Source organism: Cherax quadricarinatus, chromosome 99 (genome assembly GCF_038502225.1).
Source record: "Cherax quadricarinatus isolate ZL_2023a chromosome 99, ASM3850222v1, whole genome shotgun sequence".
In the NCBI taxonomy this organism is placed as follows: Eukaryota; Metazoa; Arthropoda; class Malacostraca; order Decapoda; family Parastacidae; genus Cherax; species Cherax quadricarinatus.
In genome coordinates this window covers 10,398,425-10,421,103 of record NC_091390.1, presented here as the reverse complement: position 1 = coordinate 10,421,103, position 22,679 = coordinate 10,398,425, and the positions used below count along the sequence as shown (strand labels likewise).

General features: G+C 41.8%; 1 protein-coding gene across 1 annotated transcript in view; it reads right to left on the bottom strand.

The window, feature by feature from the left end:
- The window catches only part of LOC128704763 (ionotropic receptor 93a-like), a 77,385-nt gene extending 61,573 nt beyond the window's left edge, over nucleotides 1–15,812 (bottom strand). Inside the window, exons 1-4 of the mRNA XM_053799897.2 lie at nucleotides 15,662–15,812; nucleotides 6,480–6,709; nucleotides 5,187–5,315; nucleotides 2,806–2,980 (exon numbers count right to left, since the gene is read on the bottom strand). Of these exons, the coding sequence (XP_053655872.1) occupies nucleotides 2,806–2,980; nucleotides 5,187–5,315; nucleotides 6,480–6,709; nucleotides 15,662–15,772 (645 nt within the window). The 5' untranslated portion in view covers nucleotides 15,773–15,812. The remainder of the gene's footprint in view (nucleotides 1–2,805; nucleotides 2,981–5,186; nucleotides 5,316–6,479; nucleotides 6,710–15,661) is intronic.
- Between the last annotated feature and the right edge of the window lie 6,867 nt (nucleotides 15,813–22,679).

The window sequence follows — 22,679 nt, the reverse complement described above, 5'->3', positions numbered from 1 at the left end:
CTGAATTAAAAGCTACCTTGGGTAGCTTTAAGAAGAGACTGGACAAATATATGAGTGGGAGGGGCTGGGTTTGATTGGTGTCATTGGGTACGGGAGTTATTTCCTGGATAGCTTTGGGTAGAGGTCGTTTTGATAAGGACCTGTCTTGCATGGGCCAGTAGGCCTTCTGCAGTGTTCCTCCATTCTTATGTTCTCATGGATGTCGCATTAATGAAACCATCATAATAAAACTACACTAACCTGAGTTCTTCCTTCATACACACGACCATAACACAAGACACAGATCTCTTTTTGATGTACCCCGTATCCACATCACACTGTGTAACCTCTATGCACATAAAGGGCCCCAAAATATGGAATTCATTACCAGAAAATACTAAATTAACCCAGTCTGAAAATCAATTTAAGACTTCTCAAAAGCCACTTAATCACCCTAGACTAAATATGCTCTATACTCAATATTCACATTCTCAATATTCCCATATTTTAATCTCAATACTGTATTTACTTTTGAAGCTATTGTCCATTGTCGACAGGAATATAATTGAATATTAAAATGGTATAAAAAACCGACAGATTGTTAGGTATGACACATATGCAACAGTTAGGTATCTTTATTTCGAAACGTTTCGCCTACACAGTAGGCTTCTTCAGTCAAGTACAGAAAAGTTGATAGAAGCAGAAGATACTTGAAGACGATGTAATCAGTCCATCACCCTAAAACTTTAAGGGTGATGGACTGATTACATCGTCTTCACATCTCTACTGCTCCTGCCTACTTTCTGTACTCGACTGAAGAAGCCTACTGTGTAGGCGAAACGTTTCGGAATAAAGTTGTCTAACTGTTGCATATGTGTCTTACCTAACAATCTGTCGGTATTTTATACCATTTTAATGTTCATTCAAATTACTCAATACCTGCAATTTCTATACATAAGAACATAAGAAAGGACTAACACTGCAGCAGGCCTGTTGGCCCATACTAGGCAGGTCCTTTACAATCCATCCAACTAACAAAACATTTACCCAACCAAATTTTCAAAACTACCCATCAAATAAGCTCTGATAACTCTATCCATCCATATGCAAGTTCCACTCAAATCCAACCCCTCTCACTCATGTATTTATCCAACCTAAATTTGAAACTACCCAAGGTTTTAGCCTCAATAACCCAACTAGGTAGACTGTTCCACTCATCAACTACCCTATTTCCAAACCAATACTTTCCTATGTCCTTTCTAAATCTAAACTTGTCCAACTTAAATCCATTACTGCTGACTTAAGAAATCGTAATGCTGGTTCTCTCTTGGAGAGATATCCTCAAGACCTTATTAATATCCCCTTTATTAATACCCATCTTCCACTTATACACTTCGATCATGTCACCACTGAGTTAAGTACAGGTCACCACTGAGTTAAGTACAGGTCACCACTGAGTTAAGTACAGGTCACCACTGAGTTAAGTACAGGTCATTACTGAGTTAAGTACAGGTCACCACTGAGTTAAGTACAGGTCACCACTGAGTTAAGAACAGGTCACTACTGAGTTAAGTACAGGTCACCACTGAGTTAAGTACAGGTCACCACTGAGTTAAGTACAGGTCACCACTGAGTTAAATACAGGTCACCACTGAGTTAAGTACAGGTCACCACTGAGTTAAGTACAGGTCACCACTGAGTTAAGTACAGGTCACCACTGAGTTAAGTACAGGTCACCACTAAGTTAAGTACAGGTCACCACTGAGTTAAGAACAGGTCACCACTGAGTTAAGTACAGGTCACCACTGAGTTAAGTACAGGTCACCACTGAGTTAAGTACAGGTCACCACTGAGTTAAGTACAGGTCACCACTGAGTTAAGTACAGGTCACCACTGAAGTTAAGTACAGGTCACCACTGAGTTAAGTACAGGTCACCACTGAGTTAAGTACAGGTCACCACTGAGCGAAGTACAGGTCACCACTGAGTTAAGTACAGGTCACCACTGAGTTAAGTACAGGTCACCACTGAGTTAAGTACAGGTCACCACTGAAGTTAAGTACAGGTCACCACTGAGTTAAGTACAGGTCACCACTGAGTTAAGTACAGGTCACCACTGAGCTAAGTACAGGTCACCACTGAGTTAAGTACAGGTCACCACTGAGTTAAGTACAGGTCACCACTGAGTTAAGTACAGGTCACCACCGTTTAAGCCTCCCGCCCATCGTTCTATTTACTCATAGGTATCTCTCCTCATGGGAGGTTTCTTGACGCTGGTGAGAGGCTCTTGATCGAAGGAATTGGATCTGTGCCCCAGTTCCCTGAATTAAGCGTGAATACCTTCCAAACGCATACCTTTCATCCCCGCTCCACCATGATTATAATAATAATTATAATAATTCTTGGGTAAACAACGAAAAAAGGCACAATACCGTGACTGGAACGGGGAACGAAAATGAAAAATTTTAATCCTCCTGGACATCATGACCGTAATACCCATCCCTGTGTAAGAAAATTCCGGTATTCCTTTAAAGATTTCTTTGTGTTAGGTAATATTTATCTGCGTGTCTAATGATATTAGTAAAAACAAAGCAATAAAGTGTGTATTGTGTAATAAAGTGTCCCTCTCAATACCTGAACCCCACTCGGCCAGCAGCACACCGAAGGAATCCAGTTCACAGTCACCTCATCCTTCTCAACGTCAGCTCAAATTCCCTTCCGTTGGCCATCCTCCAGTTTCTCAGATCAGGACCTTTTGACCATTATTAGGACACTGAAAGCTACAGCAAAAACAATTATAAAACAAGAGAAGTGCAGTGTGATTTACCTCCGCCCAGGAGCTTGTAGGCACGACGTACACTGTAAAGTTGAGTGCTTCGGCGATGGCCATCAGGAGAAAGTAATCTGAGCCGGTGTAAAGTATGGTGTCGCCTGGTCCTTCCACTGCGTCCCAGAACGGTGCGAATGGTAATGCTGTCACATTCACCGTGGCACCGTAGAAACTGAGAAAGAGAACTGTGTCATATAAGGGTAGAAACATAAGGACGCGTTTCCTTAAGACACCTGCTGTCTCTATTCTATTACTAGAGAAACCTGGGTGTTAATCGACTAGTGTGGGCCGCATCCAAGGGACGAAATTGATCTAATTTGCCCGAAAAGCTCTGTATAACAAGGTACTCTCCATATAGTAGTATGTCACTGATGTCAGCTATGGTCTGTATACCTTGTACGTGTAATTGTATAAGTCTGATAAGTTGTGCATCAGCAGTATACATGTCGACAATACTTCCACTGTTTTCTGTATACATTTAAACAGTCTTCAGATTATGTCCTTGTATTGGTAATACCACTGGAAGACAAAACATCTGTAAAGATACCCAGATGTTGCACATGTGTCTAATTCCTCATAAACACTAACACTCAGAAACTAATTTCAACCTACTCCCGGTTGAGTGCCAGCTTTCACTAGCCGTCTATATATTAGTGAAATCACGAAACAAGTAATTTTGAATCATTAACAGAACTACGGCTAGCCAAGATTCGATCCTGCGTCACCATGTCCATCTCCTAGAGAACAGGAGGTGGATATGGTGACGCAGGATCGAATCTCGGCTAGCTGCAGTTCTGTTAACGATTCAAAATCATTTGTTTAGTGATTTCATTAATATACACTAACAAACTTTACTAACATGTCTTCTCTGAATGACTCACATGGGTTTAGCTCCTAAAGCGATTATATTAATTTGAGAAGAGCGCTTTCCGTTGTGTGTTTATCTGTTGGTACTGACTTTAAGAATAACGTGAAGAGCTTTATCAAGAGAAATGATGCCTTAATTAAATTTAATTTAACAATATGTCAATGTATTGCTAATAGAGGATGTGTCATATGCTGATACACGTCTCCAGAATGGCTGGGGCTCTAACCCATGGCAGATGAGTCACAAGACTCACAAGCCAGTGTGCTAACCGATTGGCCAACTGGCGCTCGAAAGATTCTGCGATATGGACTAAGGCGTCGTGGATTTTGGCTGGTTTCCGAGAAGGCTGGTTAAAATATTGTGGGTTCGATCCCCTTCTAGCCGCAGTATACACACACACACACACACACACACACACACACACACACACACACACACACACACACACACACACACACACACATACACACACACACACACACACACACACACACACACACACACACACACACCCACACACACACACACACACACACACACACACACACACACACACACACACACACACACACACACACACACACACACATATATATATATATATATATATATATATATATATATATATTTATATATAATACACTATATATATATATGCAATAAGATTATATTGAGCACGTGATACCACAATACGCAGAAAAACCGCTGTGATAAGAATAGCGAACTTCCAAGCTCTTTCGTGATATCAAGAAAGCATTTGGAAATTTACTGTTCTTTTCACAGATATTTACGAGTTCGAACCGCGGCCCGTAAACTGTCAGTCCGATTCCGTACCATCTCTAGCGCCAAGGCCTCTAATAGTTAAAGACACTACCTGAAACCCAGTTGTGATGAATGGTGTGAAAAACCGACAAGTTGAAGATTGAGACACTGATGCAACATATGAGAATCTTTATTCAGGAAACGTTTCGCCACATAGTGGCTTCATCAGTCCAATACAAAGTAGAAAGGCGTATGGAGAGGAGGAGTTTGAGATAATCAGTCCCTCAGCCTGGTGTTGATATGTTCAATCCATCAATGTCCTCCTCTCCTTACGCCTTTCTACTTTGTATTGGACTGATGAAGCCACTGTGTGGCGAAACGTTTCCTGAATAAAGATTCCCATATGTTGCATAAGTGTCTCAATCATCAACTGAAACCCAGCCGAACTCCTTTGGACTGTCAGTTTACGGACAGCGCTTCGAACCCTCGTCCACTCTTCTGGAAGAAAGTATGCAGTACTGTCCATACTACGCCAGACGACATTACTCTGGCAATCAACGAACTAGATGCTTACACAGGAGCCTCTGGCACAAGTCTGGCGATTAATATTTCATCTCTCTTGCATGAACTTCGCTCTGAAGGTATTAAGATTATTATAATTTATAGAACAAGAGATATGTTTCCCTAGTTCTCTGGGAGCTAAAGTTATTTGTGGTCTGGCAGAGTTTGGACAGTATTGCGTATTCACTTGGAAAACTTGGATGGGAAGAAAGCAAGAATATCTTTGAAGAGGAGGCCGCGTTTTATTGTCCACAAGGCAAAGTTGACGACCTTGGCGCCCTCTGAGGTGTATGGTAGCCGGGTATACATGCTCACTCTGTCAAAGGGAAAACATAGTGCTTAATAATTTTTTCACCACATCGGCCGTGTGCCACTGTGGCAGGGTGACTTAAAAAAAAAATTCTTTTTAAATTTAGTAATTTATATAGGAGAAGGGGTTACTAGCCTCTTGCTCCCGGCATTTTAGTCTCTTCTTACGGAGGATGAATTTCGTTCCACTATCCCATGGAGATTATTATTATTTACAATATGGTAAGAGTCACCTCTGTTACAAAGGTCGTAAGATCACCTTGGTATTGTATTTTCAAACACTGTATTCTCATAGTGATGTACTTATGCAATGTTATGAGAGATTTCTCTGTGTCGTATATGGTGACACTTAATCTAGTATGGTGATGTAAAGTACGCCTAAGAAATGGTACTAATACGTGTTATAACATACATGGAGATCTCTCATTCACCATTTTTTATCGTGAATGATCCACTCTAAAGGTTCAAGTCTCCGCTCTCTGAATAACCTGAGTTCACGGGTTTACCACTTCACGTTACACTAAAAACAACAGTCCACCGGATGTTTGTTAAAAGTGAAAGATAAATTCCTGAAATCGAAGTTTTATAATCATATTCACAGACTAGTGCTGAACTTAAAGGGGCTATGAAACACATGGGGAAAAAATCGAATTTGAGGGGAGGAAGTGAAGGGCAGCGCCTATTTCTTGTATGGGGAGACTTTTATAAACACCAAAGCCATTTTCCATTTCCCTTGAGTTATGAAGCAAGAGTTTGTCGTATATGAATCCATCCTACTAAATATTTTTTGAAGTTAACTCAAAATTTATCACAGATTCTCAATGTAATTATTACTAATTGAAACATCAGAGTCAAATATCAGAAAATTTTTAAGACTATATGTACGTAATCACGAAAATTGTCACAATGTGTCGTAGAAAAACAGAAATTCTCAAAATTTATTCCATGGACTATATTCTCAGATAATCACATATTTTCAGTGGATTACCAGAAGTGTGAATATATTTCATATGGGTGAGTGTTTTCTAAGTCAAAATTTTAAATTTATTTTCAGTTGCAAGTTGTGAAAAATATATTTATTGAATAAAAACACGGTTTGGGAGGGGTTAGAACCCACGGCAAGTGAGCCGTGAAACTTAAGGAGAAAGCGTACATCACCTGAGAATATTACCTGAGGTTTAGACGACTCTCCACATTAAGAAAGACAGTGTTCATCATAGTGAAGGTCCAGTAGGAGGAGATGAGGGTGTGAAGCTGCGTCAGGGAGAGACAAGTGAGCACCAACAGTTTAGTGTCCCACACCAGAAGACGCTTCTTGAGAGAGATCTCAGCAAAGGTGGCCAGGAAGACTGGGTCTTGACTCACTACCACCATCCTCACACACCACGACAACACCCGCACCTGCCAGTACACTAATTAATATTATCATTTTAAGGCAGAAGAATCAGTTAATGTACAGAAAAAGAGAGAAAATAAGCTTGAAGCTACATATTATAAATATTGATAGGTCCTGCTTTACAGCGCTTGACTCACTACCACCATCCTCACACACCACGACAACACCGCACCTGCCAGTACACACCACGACAACACCCGCACCTGCCAGTACACACCACGACAACACCCGCACCTGCCAGCACACACCACGACAACACCCGCACCTGCCAGTACACACCACGACAAAACCCGCACCTGCCAGCACACACCACGACAACACCCGCACCTGCCAGTACACACCACGACAACACCCGCACCTGCCAGTACACACCACGACAAAACCCGCACCTGCCAGCACACACCACGACAACACCCGCACCTGCCAGTACACACCACGACAAAACCCGCACCTGCCAGCACACACCACGACAACACCCGCACCTGCCAGTACACACCACGACAACACCCGCACCTGCCAGTACACACCACGACAACACCCGCACCTGCCAGTACACTAGCTCATTAATATTATCATTTTAAGGCGGAGGAATCAGTTAATGTACAGAAAAAGAATGAGAGAATATGCTTTAAATTACAAATTAATATAAACAGGCCCCGATTTACAGTGCCTCGCTTTACAGCGTTTCTCTAACACGGCGGTTTTAAATTATGCCAAGTGTTCATTTATTCGAATTTCCTACAATGAATATATTCACCACACAATATATTCACCACACAATATATTCACCACACAATGTATTCACCACTCAATATATTCACCACTCAATATATTCACCACTCAATATATTCACCACTCAATATATTCACCACACAATATATTCACCACACAATATATTCACCACACAATATATTCACCACACAATATATTCACCACACAATATATTCACCACACAATATATTCACCACTCAATATACTTAGGACGAAAACATTGTAGAGAAAGTAATGTGTGTATTGTATATGTATTTTATTAGGTCTATCTATATTGCTCACTTAATATATGATAGTGTAAATATGTTATTAGATTTGCATATATGATAGTGCAAACGGCTATGATTCACTTTACGGCAACTTCAGCTAACCTGCTGTATAAGTGGGGCCCTACTGTATGTGGAAAGGTAATTGTTAACCTCACTGTATTTAAACTATATATGTAGAACAACCATTGTGAAAAAATAGCGAAATTCCAAGCGCTTTCGTGACATCTCACATTATCAAGGAACTATCAAAATAAAAGGTTAACAGGAAGGCTGCCACCCACAACAACACCTGACTTTCTGTGATGATGTTGGTAGTTAGTGATCCCTCAAACACAGCTTATATTCTATCCAAATATTTGTCTGTTTACCTGGAGTTTACCTGGAGAGAGTTCCGGGGGTCAACGCCCCCGCGGCCCGGTCTGTGACCAGGCCTCCTGGTGGATCAGAGCCTGATCAACCAGGCTGTTGCTGCTGGCTGCACGCAAACCAACGTACGAGCCACAGCCCGGCTGGTCAGGAACCGGCTTTAGGTGCTTGTCCAGTGCCAGCTTGAAGACTGCCAGGGGTCTGTTGGTAATCCCCCTTAAATTCTTCCCAAATTTTATTAATTATACATGAATCCAATCAATATATATATATATATATATATATATATATATATATATATATATATATATATATATATATATATATATATATATATATATATATATATATATATATATATATATATATATATATATATATATATATATATATATATATATATATATATATATATTCCACGCAATAGACACCTAGGAGTTAGTTGACTGTTGTGTATGGTATTCCTTGGAAAATAACAGATAGAGGTATATTGAAATTCCAGTGATAAAGATGTAAGTAGTCTGCGCTACACACTGTCAGGAACCAGTTAAATAAATCTGACTTATACAACAAATTAATCCAACTGATGCCTGACAGAATGAGCAATCCAAGAAAAATCCAAGTAATTTGATTTATGTAAAGTAAAAGGACCCCAATGGAAATAAGTCACTCTGTCTGACTTTTTTGGGTTATCCTAGGTTCTCTACACATATGCTGCTATGTATGATAATTCTATGTAACTGTATTTGTGTATACCTGAATAAATTTACTTACTTACTTACTTACTAAAGTAAAAGGCCACAAGTGCAACTAATGTCACATTAGTTGCACTTGTGGCCTTTTACTTAACATATTGTTGGTAATTCTACCAACATTATTGCAATTTGATTTATGTTACGGAAATGAGATAAAGTTAAGAAATTCGGTATACGGATTCCTGTGGATGCAGAGAAATGTGATGTATGAATCAAATGCTAATCAAACCATATCAAGGGTGGGGTTAGAACCCGCGATCAGAGTCTCAAAATTCCAGACCGACGCGTTAGCCACTGGACCAGCTAGCATAGCCGTGACGCACTCTAGCTCAAGTCCCCTCATGCTGATGGTTTTGAGGGGACTTGAGCTAGAGTTCGTCATGGATATGCTAGCGGGAGATTCGTCGGTAAAAACTTGCACATCTCTTTTATCAGCGGCGGTGACCCTGATATTCGTGTCATTTGCTAAAGCTTTAAATGAAGTGATGTAACGAAGAGGTAGGACTGGGGAGCTGTGTATTGAAATGGCCGCTAAAATGGTGCCTTGAAGAGAGCGTTTTTGTAAATCAGAATAATGGTCTGTAGTTTTTGGCATCATTTCGGCGGCCATCTCAACACACAGCTTCCCAGTCCTACCTCGACGTTACATCACTGCACTTTAGCAGAAGACACGAACATCAAGGTCACCACCTCTGATAAAGGAAATGTGTCGTAATCTTGACCACTAACGACTACGGGAACAAAAATGCTCGAATTATTTAATAACCCAGACACATTCAAACTTCTCACAACAAGCCAAGTGGACAACCTTGCTCTTACGGTCCCCTGATAAGCCCTGTCATGCTACCTCATGTCTCAGACATCGTGACTGCATCCAAGAAATGGACCGTAAGTGCGCTAAGTCGCTCGGAGGAATCGTAGCGTCCGACCCTGAATAATCAGAGAGGGGCAGGAATGAGTAAAGAATATTAGAGACAGGAATAACTAGGGGGTACTGTGTTGAAAAGGCAGAGAAAAAATGAGGGCTAAGAATGGAGGGATGAGCTTAGGCCTTAGGGAGTGGTACTAAAGGGAGGAGGTGAATATGGATATGGATAAGGAGGAAATTACCGAGGGTAACCGTCCATATCCATCACCCAAGGAGTAGCTGAGGCACATGGAGCATCAGCTGGTTGTGTAGGGTAAACAAAGCTAAAAATGGCAGAAAAGAAGGATGGAAAAGGATACCAGAGAGAAAAGTAGCAGCAGAGGAGGTAAGGCCTTAGAGGACAGCAACTCCTGACCAGCTTGGGCTAGTGGCTCTGCTGCAGTACTTCGTTCTTGAGCGGGTGTGACTTGGACCCACCTAGCATGGGGCAGTAGAAACCATATCCCCGGTCGGGATTGAACCCGCGGTCATAGAGTCTCAAAACTCCAGCCCGTCGCGTTAGCCACTAGACCAGCTAGCCACAATAAGATTCATCCAACTAGGTATATTTCTACACCATAGGAAGGTTAGCACAGGCACCTCTGTGACCACAAATGCAAGTTTTTACAGACGAATCTCCAGCTAGCGTGGCCGTGACGAACCCTATCTCAAGTCCCTTCACTGCCGTCAACATGACTCAAGAAATCGTAATGACAAGATTGCAAACAACCCATACCCCGGCCGGGATTGAACCCGCGGTCATAGAGTCTCAAAACTCCAGCCCGTCGCGTTAGCCACTAGACCAGCTAGCCACAATAAGATTCATCCAACTAGGTATATTTCTACACCATAGGAAGTTAGGTAAGACACATATGCAACAGTTAGGTATCTTTATTATGAAACGTTTCGCCTACACAGTAGGCTTCTTCAGTCGACTGTACTCGACTGAAGAAGCCTACTGTGTAGGCGAAACGTTTCATAATAAAGATACCTAACTGTTGCATATGTGTCTTACCTAACAACCTGTCGGTATTTTATACCATTTTAATGTTCAATCTGTCAGACACTGCAACAGAAGGGTATCTTGGTACAGACCTGCAATCAACTTCGACAACTTCCACTAGTGAGAGCGGCTGGATTTGAGAGGGACCTGACCTCTCAACATCTGAGTTCTTACCTCTTCTAGTGACCTACGTCTCACCTCTTGGCGCTATATAAAGCTCCATCCTGTCACTTCATCTCCATATTATTTCATACTATGGAACAATGCTCTGCTCCAGACTGAGGGACTGACCACCTCAAAACTTTAAGGGTGATGGACTGATTACATCGTCTTCAAGTATCTTCTGCTTCTATCAACTTTTCTGTACTCGACTGAAGAAGCCTACTGTGTAGGCGAAACGTTTCATAATAAAGATACCTAACTGTTGCATATGTGTCTTACCTAACAACCTGTCGGTATTTTATACCATTTTAATGTTCACACCATAGGAAGGTTAGCACAGGCACCTCTGTGACCACAAATGCAAGTTTTTACAGACGAATCTCCAGCTAGCGTGGCCGTGACGAACTCTAGCTCAAGTCCCTTCACAGAGGTGCCTGTGCTAACCTTCTTATGGTGTAGAAATATACCTAGTTGGATGAATCTTATTGTGGCTAGCTGGTCTAGTGGCTAACGCGACGGGCTGGAGTTTTGAGACTCTATGACCGTGGGTTCAATCCCGGCCGGGGGTATGGTTTGTTTGCAATCGTGTTATTACGATTTCTTGAGTCATGGGGCAGTAGGCCTGCTGTAGTGCCCCTTCTTTCTTGTGAGAACATAAGGAAGGGAGTAATAAGAGTTCAAAGGGAGGTTGCGAGAAGCGAGCGAATGATCCCAGTTGAAGGGGGCCCTCAACACTTCGCCGCGCGGAGTAAAAAAAAAGAAATCGAAAAAAATACGAAAATTGAGTTATTGTTACCAAAAAAAATAGCTGAACTTTCTGGCTACACTCTGGTATAATTATCATCCTTATACGATGTTTCTAAAAGGGATTATAGTCATTTATAACATGCATGGTGACAGCGCATTGCGTAACAAGCGCTGACACCGCATTTTTTTTCTTTCCGTGTTATTTTGATCGTTTTCTCATGTCTTTATGGCGAATATAATACAAATTCACCGTCTGAGATCATGGCAGAGTGAGCGGAGCTAATATGGTCAAGCGACCAACCGGGAACCTCCCGTGGGTAGAGTGCCCAAAATGGCCGACACCTCCGGCCAACAAAATATTCCATACTCACGCTAATATCAATTATAATGCTTATTTACCTATCATAATTGATCTAATATGACATAGGGCGATATAATAATAGAATAGAAACATAAAAAGTACACCAGAAAAAATAATATATAGCATAATATGACGCCCCAGAGGAAAAAAAATTCTAGCGATATATCCCATGAAGGTGACAGGACCCATTCTCTCATCAGTGATGAGAGAAAACGGAGATTTACAATGATTAACTGTAATAAACACTCGTAGATCACGGAAAAAGTGTAAAAGAAAGCGAATTTTTCGGAAAAAAAAAAAATCCCCGGCACCTGGGGTGCCGCGCGCGGCGGCCGATATGTTGGAAGAAAGTTATTTACCTATTTATGGACCTACCATCGTTATTTATGAATGAATTGACTTGATTTTCACAACAAACAAAGAAGAATGATTGATTTACAAGTAACAATGTTCCTTTCTGAAGCAACCCAAATATTTTTAGATTTATGTGGGCAACAAGACCGACATCTTCCACAATGTCAAAAAAGTTATGAAACTTCATTTTTTTTAGTATGAAGATAAGGTTTATTTTAGAATTGGAACATAGTTGTTTATGTAATTAGAAGTGTTCTATCAGCAGCAAGTGTCAAAATCACTTTTCCAAGTACCACTGAGTAATTGAATACTGCCAAACGTAATTTTTCGTAAATTTTGCATATTTAATTTCCTTTTTGGCCGATATGTTTGAAACTTCAGCACAGCATGGTTGATATAAGATAAGATAAGATTTCGTTCGGATTTTTAACCCCGGAGGGTTAGCCACCCAGGATAACCCAAGAAAGTCAGTGCGTCATCGAGGACTGTCTAACTTATTTCCATTGGGGTCCTTAATCTTGTCCCCCAGGATGCGACCCACACCAGTCGACTAACACCCAGGTACCTATTTGCTGCTAGGTGAACAGGACAACAGGTGTAAGGAAACGTGTCGAAATGTTTCCACCCGCCGGGAATCGAACCCGGGCCCTCCGTGTGTGAAGCGGGAGCTTTAGCCACCAGGCCACCGGGCCACCATAATATTACACCAAAAACGAACGTAATCGCTTGAAAAAAAAGAGGGGTCGAGATCAAAGCGTTACCATCCCCCTGAAAGGCGCCAGTGAAGCAATATATGAGAATTAGCCCGATAGCAGACATTCGCTTTTCTTTCATTACGTGAATGTATTTCGTTAATGTTTTCCGAGCCTGAACGAGTGTAGGAAGGACAGGCCGAAGAATATTTCAGGTACATAGGTATGGACTGTTTACATGACGGGTGGTAATGACTTGACACAGCTCCTGGAAAACGAAACGTCGCCACAGTAAAATGTCTAACTAGTTGCATCAGTGTCCTTTTACCAAACACGATTATTTATGTGAGGCTAGAACAGATAGGACATTTAACATGCAATACTTTGACAGGTGCCCCGGTGGCCCGGTGGCCTGGTGGCTAAAGCTCCCGCTTCACACACGGAGGGCCCGGGTTCGATTCCCGGCTGGTGGAAACATTCCGACACGTTTCCTTACACCTGTTGTCCTGTTCACCTAGCAGCAAATAGGTACCTGGGTGTTAGTGGACTGGTGTGGGTCGCATCCTGGGGGACAAGATTAAGGACCACAATGGAAATAAGTTAGACAGTCCTCGATGACGCACTGACTTTCTTGGGTTATCCTGGGTGGCTAACCCTCCGGGGTTAAAAATCCGAACGAAATCTTATCTTATCTTATCTTAAGCTGAAGCACCATCACTGACAATACTCTTGACGAGTAGGGACAAAGTTTGTTAAAAGTCTGGTAATGTCCTGTAAGACAGACAACAAAGGGAGATCACAGCCATTAAATTTAAGCTTAGCAAAGTTGCCGGGATATTTTGAGTAGCGTATGGAGAGCGCACGAACGAGGTGTCGACATATAAGACTCGCAAGGAAAGAGGTTTGAGTTATTGGTATGTCATTTTCACATTCGAGCGCAAATGTCTAGTGTGACAAACATTACGTACCTCTGTAATCTGTAAATACCTTTGTAACTTGTCATGATTGTGACCAGACTTACCTGGAGTTCATTACCTTTGTAAATTGTGTGTTCATTACCTTTGTAAATTGTGAGTTCATTACCTTTGTAAATTGTGAGTTCATTACCTCTGTAACTTGCTCAGCTATCAAAACTTTGGAGTCCAGTCCCTGGACCAATTATGTACCTCTGTAATCTTTTGACTACCGCCCACAGGATGGGTATGGGGTGCATAATAAACATATTAAACTAACTGACAAACAATCTGTTATGCGTTGTTAATTGATCTTCAACAGCGATTCAAGCGAGGATACTACGGTACTGTAACTGGCCAGGTATGTACAAACTGAATGACATACTGGAGGTCAGCCTGGGATGTGTAGCTGGCACAGACCAGCTGCTCTCCAGCGAGGAGGACAAATATACGAATGTAGTATAAGGCAATTATTTATTCTTTACGTTTCGCCCACATAGTGGGCTGTATGAAATCACTAAGAGATCTATTTGTGCCTTGATAAAGCCCACTGTATGGGCGAAACGTAGTCAATAAAGGATCGCTTTATACTACATTTGTATCTATTTTTCCATCGTGTTGGTATTTTGCCATTTATCTCCATCCTCTCCATCCTCCTGGGAATGGAAAGCATCCTGAGGACTGCAAAAAAATCACTTTACTAACCCCAATAACGTTAAAAACAACGTAGGACTTCAGTAGGATTTGTGGCCTGATGAATGGAGAATTTTAAGTAGGTGGACAGTAGGTATCTTGGAGAGGTAACGAAGCTCAGTGAAGAGACTTCACAGAATTGTGGAGGACGAGATACGTAGCGAAGTGTTCGAAAGTACGGGTAATGATGAGACGTGAGCTAGAGATAACTTGAAACAAGGAAGGCTTACAAATCGTGTAGAAAAAGAAGCCAAGGTCATGGTCAGAGGCGAACATAGGGCGGGTGTCTCCTAGTGGGTAGCTGGAACTGCTCTACGATTTCAGGACTCTCTTCCATGCTTCCAGGCAAGATCCTGAGTCGCGGGACAGTCTGTCACTGCGGGAGTGACCTTAGGAAAAATTTGTATTGCAGAAGGTTCAGAAGATTGTCGAGAAGAACCGTAAGTCGGCTTAAAAGGAACGTATCCTTGAGAATCATAGATCTTCCGGCTCCTGCAGCAACAACGGAATAGGAATCTAGCTACTTCAGTAGAGCATATTGCAGAAGGTTCAGAAGATTGTCGAGAAGAACCGTAAGTCGGCTTAAAAGGAACGTATCCTTGAGAATCATAGATCTTCCGGCTCCTGCAGCAACAACGGAATAGGAATCTAGCTACTTCAGTAGAGCATAAGATCAACGAAACTGTTTCAATAGCAGCAATAAAACAAACCTACCCACTTCAGTAGTAGATAAGGAACTTATACACTACTGCAACAGATGTACTTACGCACTTTAGCAGCAGATAAGGAACTTACCCACTAATGCAACAGTAAGATATATCTACCCACATCAGCAGCAGAGTGGCCTACCCTCTTTAACAGTAGTGTGACGTCCCTACTTTAGCAGAAGAGGAATATACTCGCTCCAGGAATAAAATGACTTACCCGTTGTGCCCGGAGAAGGAGATGAGAGAGGAGGTTGATGGTAGCATTATCGTGGAGGTCACCAGCTGGAGCCTGGAACACTGTCACACCCCATGGACTCCCATTCATCATACTAGCATGCTGAAAGTATAAATTACTCTTTGTTTTACTTTAAAAAGTCACAAGAAGAACATAAGAACATAAGAAAGGAAGAATGCTGCAGTAGGCCTGTTGGCCAATACTAGGCCAGACCTTCACAAATCCAGCATACTAACAGATTGTAGATGAATGGTTCACAGAACCGACACGTTGATAAATTAGACACATGTGCAACTCTTGGGTAGCTTTATTAAGGAAACGTTTTGAAGAACAGGAGGAGAATGAGGTAATCAGTCCCTCAACCTGATTACCTCATTCTCCTCCTGTTCTTCAAGTTTCTCCTGTGTATGGACTGATGAAGCCACTGTGTGGCGAAACGTTTCCTTAATAAAGATACCCAAGAGTTGTTAGGTAAGACACATATGCAACAGTTAGGTATCTTTATTTCGAAACGTTTCGCCTACACAGTAGGCTTCTTCAGTCGAGTACAGAAAAGTTGATAGAAGCAGAAGAGACTTGAAGACGATGTAATCAGTCCATCACCCTTAAAGTTTTGAGGTGGTCAGTCCCTCAGTCTGGAGAAGAGCATTGTTCCATAGTCTGGCTCGTGGCCCGGTGGCCTGGTGGCTAAAGCTCCCGCTTCACACACGGAGGGTCCGGGTTCGATTCCCGGCGGGTGGAAACATTTCGACACGTTTCCTTACACCTGTTGTCCTGTTCACCTAGCAGCAAATAGGTACCTGGGTGTTAGTCGACTGGTGTGGGTCGCATCCTGGGGGACAAGATTAAGGACCCCAATGGAAATAAGTTAGACAGTCCTCGATGACGCACTGACTTTCTTGGGTTATCCTGGGTGGCTAACCCTCCGGGGTTAAAAATCCGAACGAAATCTTATCTTATCTTATCTGAAACAATATGGAGTTGAAGTGACAGGATGGAGCCTTATATAGCGCCAAGAGGTGAGACGTAGGTCACTAGTAGAGGTAAGAATGTTGTCGTTGGAAGGTCAGGTCCCTCTCAAATCCAGCCATTCTCACTAGTAGAAGTTGACATACAAACCCAAGAGTTGCACATGTGTCTAATTTATCATACTAACAGATTAAGCGCTATCCAAGCAATAAGCTTTGATAATTCTATATACTCACTTGCAAGAACCACTCATATCCAACCCCTCTCACCCACGTATTTATCCAAAATAAATTTGCAACTGCACAAGGTTTTAGCTTCGATAACCCTACCAGGTAGATGGTTCCACTCATCAGCTACCTTGTTATCAAACCAGTACTTTTCTATATCCTTTCTAAATCTATATTTATCAAATTTGAATCTATTATTGTGGGTTCTCTCTTGGAGGGATATCCTCAAAACCATATTTATATCCCCCTTATTAATGTTCATCTTCCATACGTATATTTTGCATAGATTTTTGCACCGTCTAGACCCGCGACCTGTCTGTCATATGCTGTCACCGGGGCACGAACGTGACTCCTGGGGTACTAATGTGACCACCGGCACATGAACGTGATCACCGAGATACTAACGTGACAGCATAATCACTCACGTGACCACGGAGCACGAGCGTAGCCCCTGGGGTGCTAACGTTATCGCATAATCACGAACGTCACCCTCAGAGAGTACTAACGTGATCACATAATCACGAACGTGACCCCTGGCGTACTAATGTCATCATCTGTGACAAACTTGACCCCTGTACTACTAACGTGACCACCTGTGACATAAACGTGACCCATGAACTACGATACCACAAGACTATGAACGTAATAAGGCGTTCCACTACTGCTCTTGAAGACTGAGACACTTATGCAACATATGGGAATCTTTATTCAGGAAACGTTTCGCCACACAGTGGCTTCATCAGTCCAATACAAAGAGGAAGGCGTAAGGAGAGGAGGAGTATGAGGTAATCAGTCCCTCAGCCTGGAGTCGATGTGTTCAGTCCATCAATCTTGTAGAATGTACAGCATAGGGCCGTAGACGTGGCTTATATACTGTAGTGAGGTGAGGTGAAGCAGGCGGAGGCGGGGTCATAGTGGTACCATCCGCTAGTCGAAGTTGGTCTTCGTCCAAAGGTTGAACAAGTGTTTTTCAAACCATTCATCACAATGCGTACCATATATGTATTACATTTAAATTATCAGCAAACTTGCCTTCTGCTTATTTACGTAATATAAATTTCCTTCTGATTCACTATCTCGTCAAAAAAGCTGACTTTTATATATCGAATTTATCTGGCCTTCCACTGTTTACATTTATACGCTGTTGTTAGGTAAGACACATATGCAACAGTTAGGTATCTTAGTTAGGTAAAGATACCTAACTGTTGCATATGTGTCTCACCTAACAACCTGTCGGTATTTTATACCATTTTAATGTTATACGCTGTTGCTGGTGTATGTAGTATTGGCATTGTATCTAATCCTCTAATTTAGTTTGGCAGAGGAGTTAACTGTTCTCCCATTAGTTATTTTCTTGGGTATGGTGTAAAGAACACTGGAGAAGATAAGGTAATATGAAAGACTTGTGTTACATACACGAATAACGAGTGAATAGAGAAACAAACTAATGAATACGTTTCGGTCCGACTTGGACTAGTCGGACCGAAATGTCATCGTAAGTTTCTTTCTGCAATGTACGAGTTATTTGAAGGGGGAGGTGACACCCCTGCATTGTTAGCTCAGCAGAACACTCTTGATGCTTCTAATTTTACTAAATTAAAAAAAGGGCATCCCCATAAATAAATGCCAGACTGGAAGCTGGGATGCTTGTGTTTGATACTGCATTGTGGGTGACCTACTGGAAGCTGGGATGCTTGTGTTTGATACTGCAATGTGGGTGATCTACTGGAAGCTGGGATGCTTGTGTTTGATACTGCAATGTGGGTGACCTACTGGAAGCTGGGATGTTTGTGTTTGATACTGCAGTGTGGGTGACCTACTGGAAGCTGGGATGTTTGTGTTTGATACTGCAGTGTGGGTGACCTACCGGAAGCTGGGATGTTTGTGTTTGATACTGCAATGTGGGCGACATACTGGAAGCTGGGATGTTTTTGTTTGATACTGCAATGTGGGTGACATACTGGAAGCTGGGATGTTTGTGTTTGATACTGCAATGTGGGTGACATACTGGAAGCTGGGATGTTTGTGTTTGATACTGCAATGTGGGTGACCTACTGGAAGCTGGGATGTTTGTGTTTGATACTGCAGTGTGGGTGACCTACTGGAAGCTGGGATGTTTGTTTGATACTGCAATGTGGGTGGCCTACTGGAAGCTGGGATGCTTGTGTTTGATACTGCAATGTGGGTGACCTACTGGAAGCTGGGATGCTTGTTTGATACTGCAGTGTGGGTGACCTACTGGAAGCTGGGATGTTTGTTTGATACTGCAATGTGGGTGACCTACTGGAAGCTGGGATGTTTGTTTGACACTGCAGTGTGGGTGACATACTGTAAGCTGAGATGCTTGTGTTTGACACTGCAATGTGGGTGACCTACTGGAAACTGGGATGCTTGTGTTTGATACTGCAGTGTGGGTGACCTACTGGAAGCTGGGGAATCCCGCCTACCAGTGACTATGCTCTCGTCCGCTACCCGTCCCAATCCACCAGAGGTTAGAATATAAGCTCCAGGCTTCTTGCCTGTGCTCCAGAATCTACACAACTACGGTGCTCTTCGTACCAACTCCAAGGCTGAGGGATTAGTGCAAAAACTGGAGGACCAAGCAGGGATGACAGGGAAGGCACTACAATGGATCAGGGAATACTTGTCAGGAAGACAGCAGCGAGTCATGGTACGTGGCGAGGTGTCAGAATGGGCACCTGTGACCAGCGGGGTCCCACAGGGGTCAGTCCTAGAACCAGTGCTGTTTCTGGTATTTGTGAACGACATGACGGAAGGAATAGACTCCGAGGTGTCCCTGTTTGCAGATGACGTGAAGTTGATGAGAAGAATTCATTCGATCGAAGACCAGGCAGAACTACAAAGGGATCTGGACAGGCTACAGACCTTGTCCAGCAATTGGCTCCTGGAGTTCAACCCCACCAAGTGCAAAGTCATGAAGATTGGGGAAGGGCAAAGAAGACCGCAGACGGAGTACAGTCTAGGGGGCCAGAGACTACAAACCTCACTCATGGAAAAAGATCTTGGGGTGAGTATAACACCAGGCACATCTCCTGAAGCGCACATCAACCAAATAACTGCTGCAGCATATGGGTGCATAGCAAACCTCAGAACAGCATTCCGACATCTTAATAAGGGATCGTTCAGGACCCTGTACACCGTGTACGTTAGGCCCATATTGGAGTATGCGGCACCAGTTTGGAACCCACACCTAGCCAAGCACGTGAAGAAACTAGAGAAAGTGCAAAGGTTTGCAACAAGACTATTCCCAGAGCTAAGGGATATGTCCTACGAGGAGAGGTTAAGGGAAATCAGCCTGACGACACTGGAGGACAGGAGAGATAGGGGGATATGATAACGACATACAAAATACTGAGAGGAATTAACAAGGTGGACAAAGACAGGATGTTCCAGAGATGGGACACAGCAACAAGGGGACATAGTTGGAAGTTGAAGACACAGATCAATCACAGGGATGTTAGGAAGTATTTCTTCAGCCACAGAGTAGTCAGTAAGTGGAATAGTTTGGGAAGCGATGTAGTGGAGGCAGGATCCATACATAGCTTTAAGCAGAGGTATGATAAAGCTCACGGTTCAGGGAGAGTGACCTAGTAGCGACCAGTGAAGAGGCGGTTCCAGGAGCTATGACTCGACTCCTGCAACCTCAACTAGGTGAGTACTAATTACCACATCTTCTGTACATAGTTCTACTGTCTTCAAATTATATCCTGGAATCTGTATTGATAAATCCACTGGAGGGCGAAACGTCTACAATAAAGATACCCAGATGTTGCACGTAATAATGTGAGTGATGTGTATTTCCCACTTGAGGAATCAGTTGATATTCAGTCACGTTGCTGTGCCTTTAATTCTTCAGTTTTCATTCTTGTTTTTTTGTTTTAATGTAAATATGAGAAATCAATTATTCTGGGTTCGCCATTTTAAATACAAGTCAGACGTCCCAAAATCTTGAAGTTAATACCTCAAAATTCACCTTTCTTGAAGTGTATAACTTGCAGATTGCTACGATATGCAAGATGTCTTTCTGCATTGTTGATATATCGTAGAGAAACAGTTATATTAAATGATTTATTTTCTTAGTGGGAAGACAGGTAGAAAATATTTCTCTGAAAATATAATTCTGCCTCAAATGAGGAAAGACATTGTGATTTTTTCTTTATGTTACATTTATCAGTAAGTGAACAAGTTAATATATGGCTGAAATGTATCTGAAGGTCCCAGTTAATTACGTTAATTCTGAAGCGTAATTTTTATTTCATTCTGTCTCTTCGAATTTTTGCTTTTTTTTGAAATTTAGGGTGAAATAATTATTAGGATTATACGTTTAGCAGGATATAATCAAGGAATAATTAACGGATTTTGAGGAATTAGATTAATTTTCATCTCTGAGACTCTGCCAGCCTAGGGAAAGAGGCGTCTGAGCATCTCTGTACTGAGGAATTTTTCTGGGAATCATCTCACAAATGTTTTCAGTTTACTGATGTTAACTGCGGTGGAAGCTGCAGCAATGCTGAGTTTAGAGTTTTAGGGGGACTGCTATTAGGCCGCGTTAAAATTGATGGATAGATTGCTGCATATATGGATCACAATATAACAATTTCAGGAGAGACTGCTAAAAACGTCAAGATTTACCAAGACAGCGTTTAAGAGGACTTGAGATCAAGAGTTAATCTGCAAATAACCGCTGAATATATATACCTCGGGTGAGATATAAGCAACTATTGGCTGGTGCAAGTATCAGTAGTGGGGGAGGGGGTTGAAGAGGGTTGAAATAGTTTTAAAAATGCAGTATTAGAATGTGGGTCAGAAGTTTGTGGTTATAGGAGGGTGGGTGCAGGAGGAAAGAGGAGTGATTGGTGGAATGATGAAGTAAAGGGTATGATAAAAGAGAAAAAGTTAGCTTATGAGAGGTATTTACAAAGCAGAAGTGTTATAAGAAGAGCAGAGTATATGGAGAGTAAAAGAAAGGTGAAGAGAGTGGTGAGAGAGTGCAAAAGGAGAGCAGATGATAGAGTGGGAGAGGCACTGTCAAGAAATTTTAATGAAAATAAGAAAAAAATTTGGAATGAGTTAAACAAGTTAAGAAAACCTAGAGAACGAATAGATTTGTCAGTTAAAAACAGAGTAGGGGAGTTAGTAGATGGGGAGAGGGAGGTATTAGGTAGATGGCGAGAATATTTTGAGGAACTTTTAAATGTTGACGAAGAAAGGGAAGCGGTAATTTCACGCACTGGCCAGAGAGGTATACCATCTTTTAGGAGTGAAGAAGAACAGGATGTGAGTGTGGGGGAGGTGCGTGTGCTTTACCAACCTAGCTACACTGGTCCAATACCTTGGCGCCTAGGGCGAGCTAAACGTTGATCCAAGGCAGCCAGCTTTCAAGCAGGAGGCTTACAGCTTTTCATCTCATCCCCTGCATGCATCAGCCTTACTAGAGATTTTAACAATGCCAAATATCGGTATTTGTATATATATATATATAGATATATATATATATATATATATATATATATATATATATATATATATATATATATATATATTATATATATATATATTATATATATATGCATAATTATATATATATATATATATATATATATATATTATATATATACAATTGTATATATATATATATCTAGGTAGTAGGTTGGTAGACAGCAACCGCCCAGGGAGGTACTACCGTCCTGCCAAGTGAGTGTAAAACGAAAGCCTGTAATTGTTTTACATGATGGTAGGATTGCTGGTGTCCTTTTTTTTCTGTCTCATAAACATGCAAGATT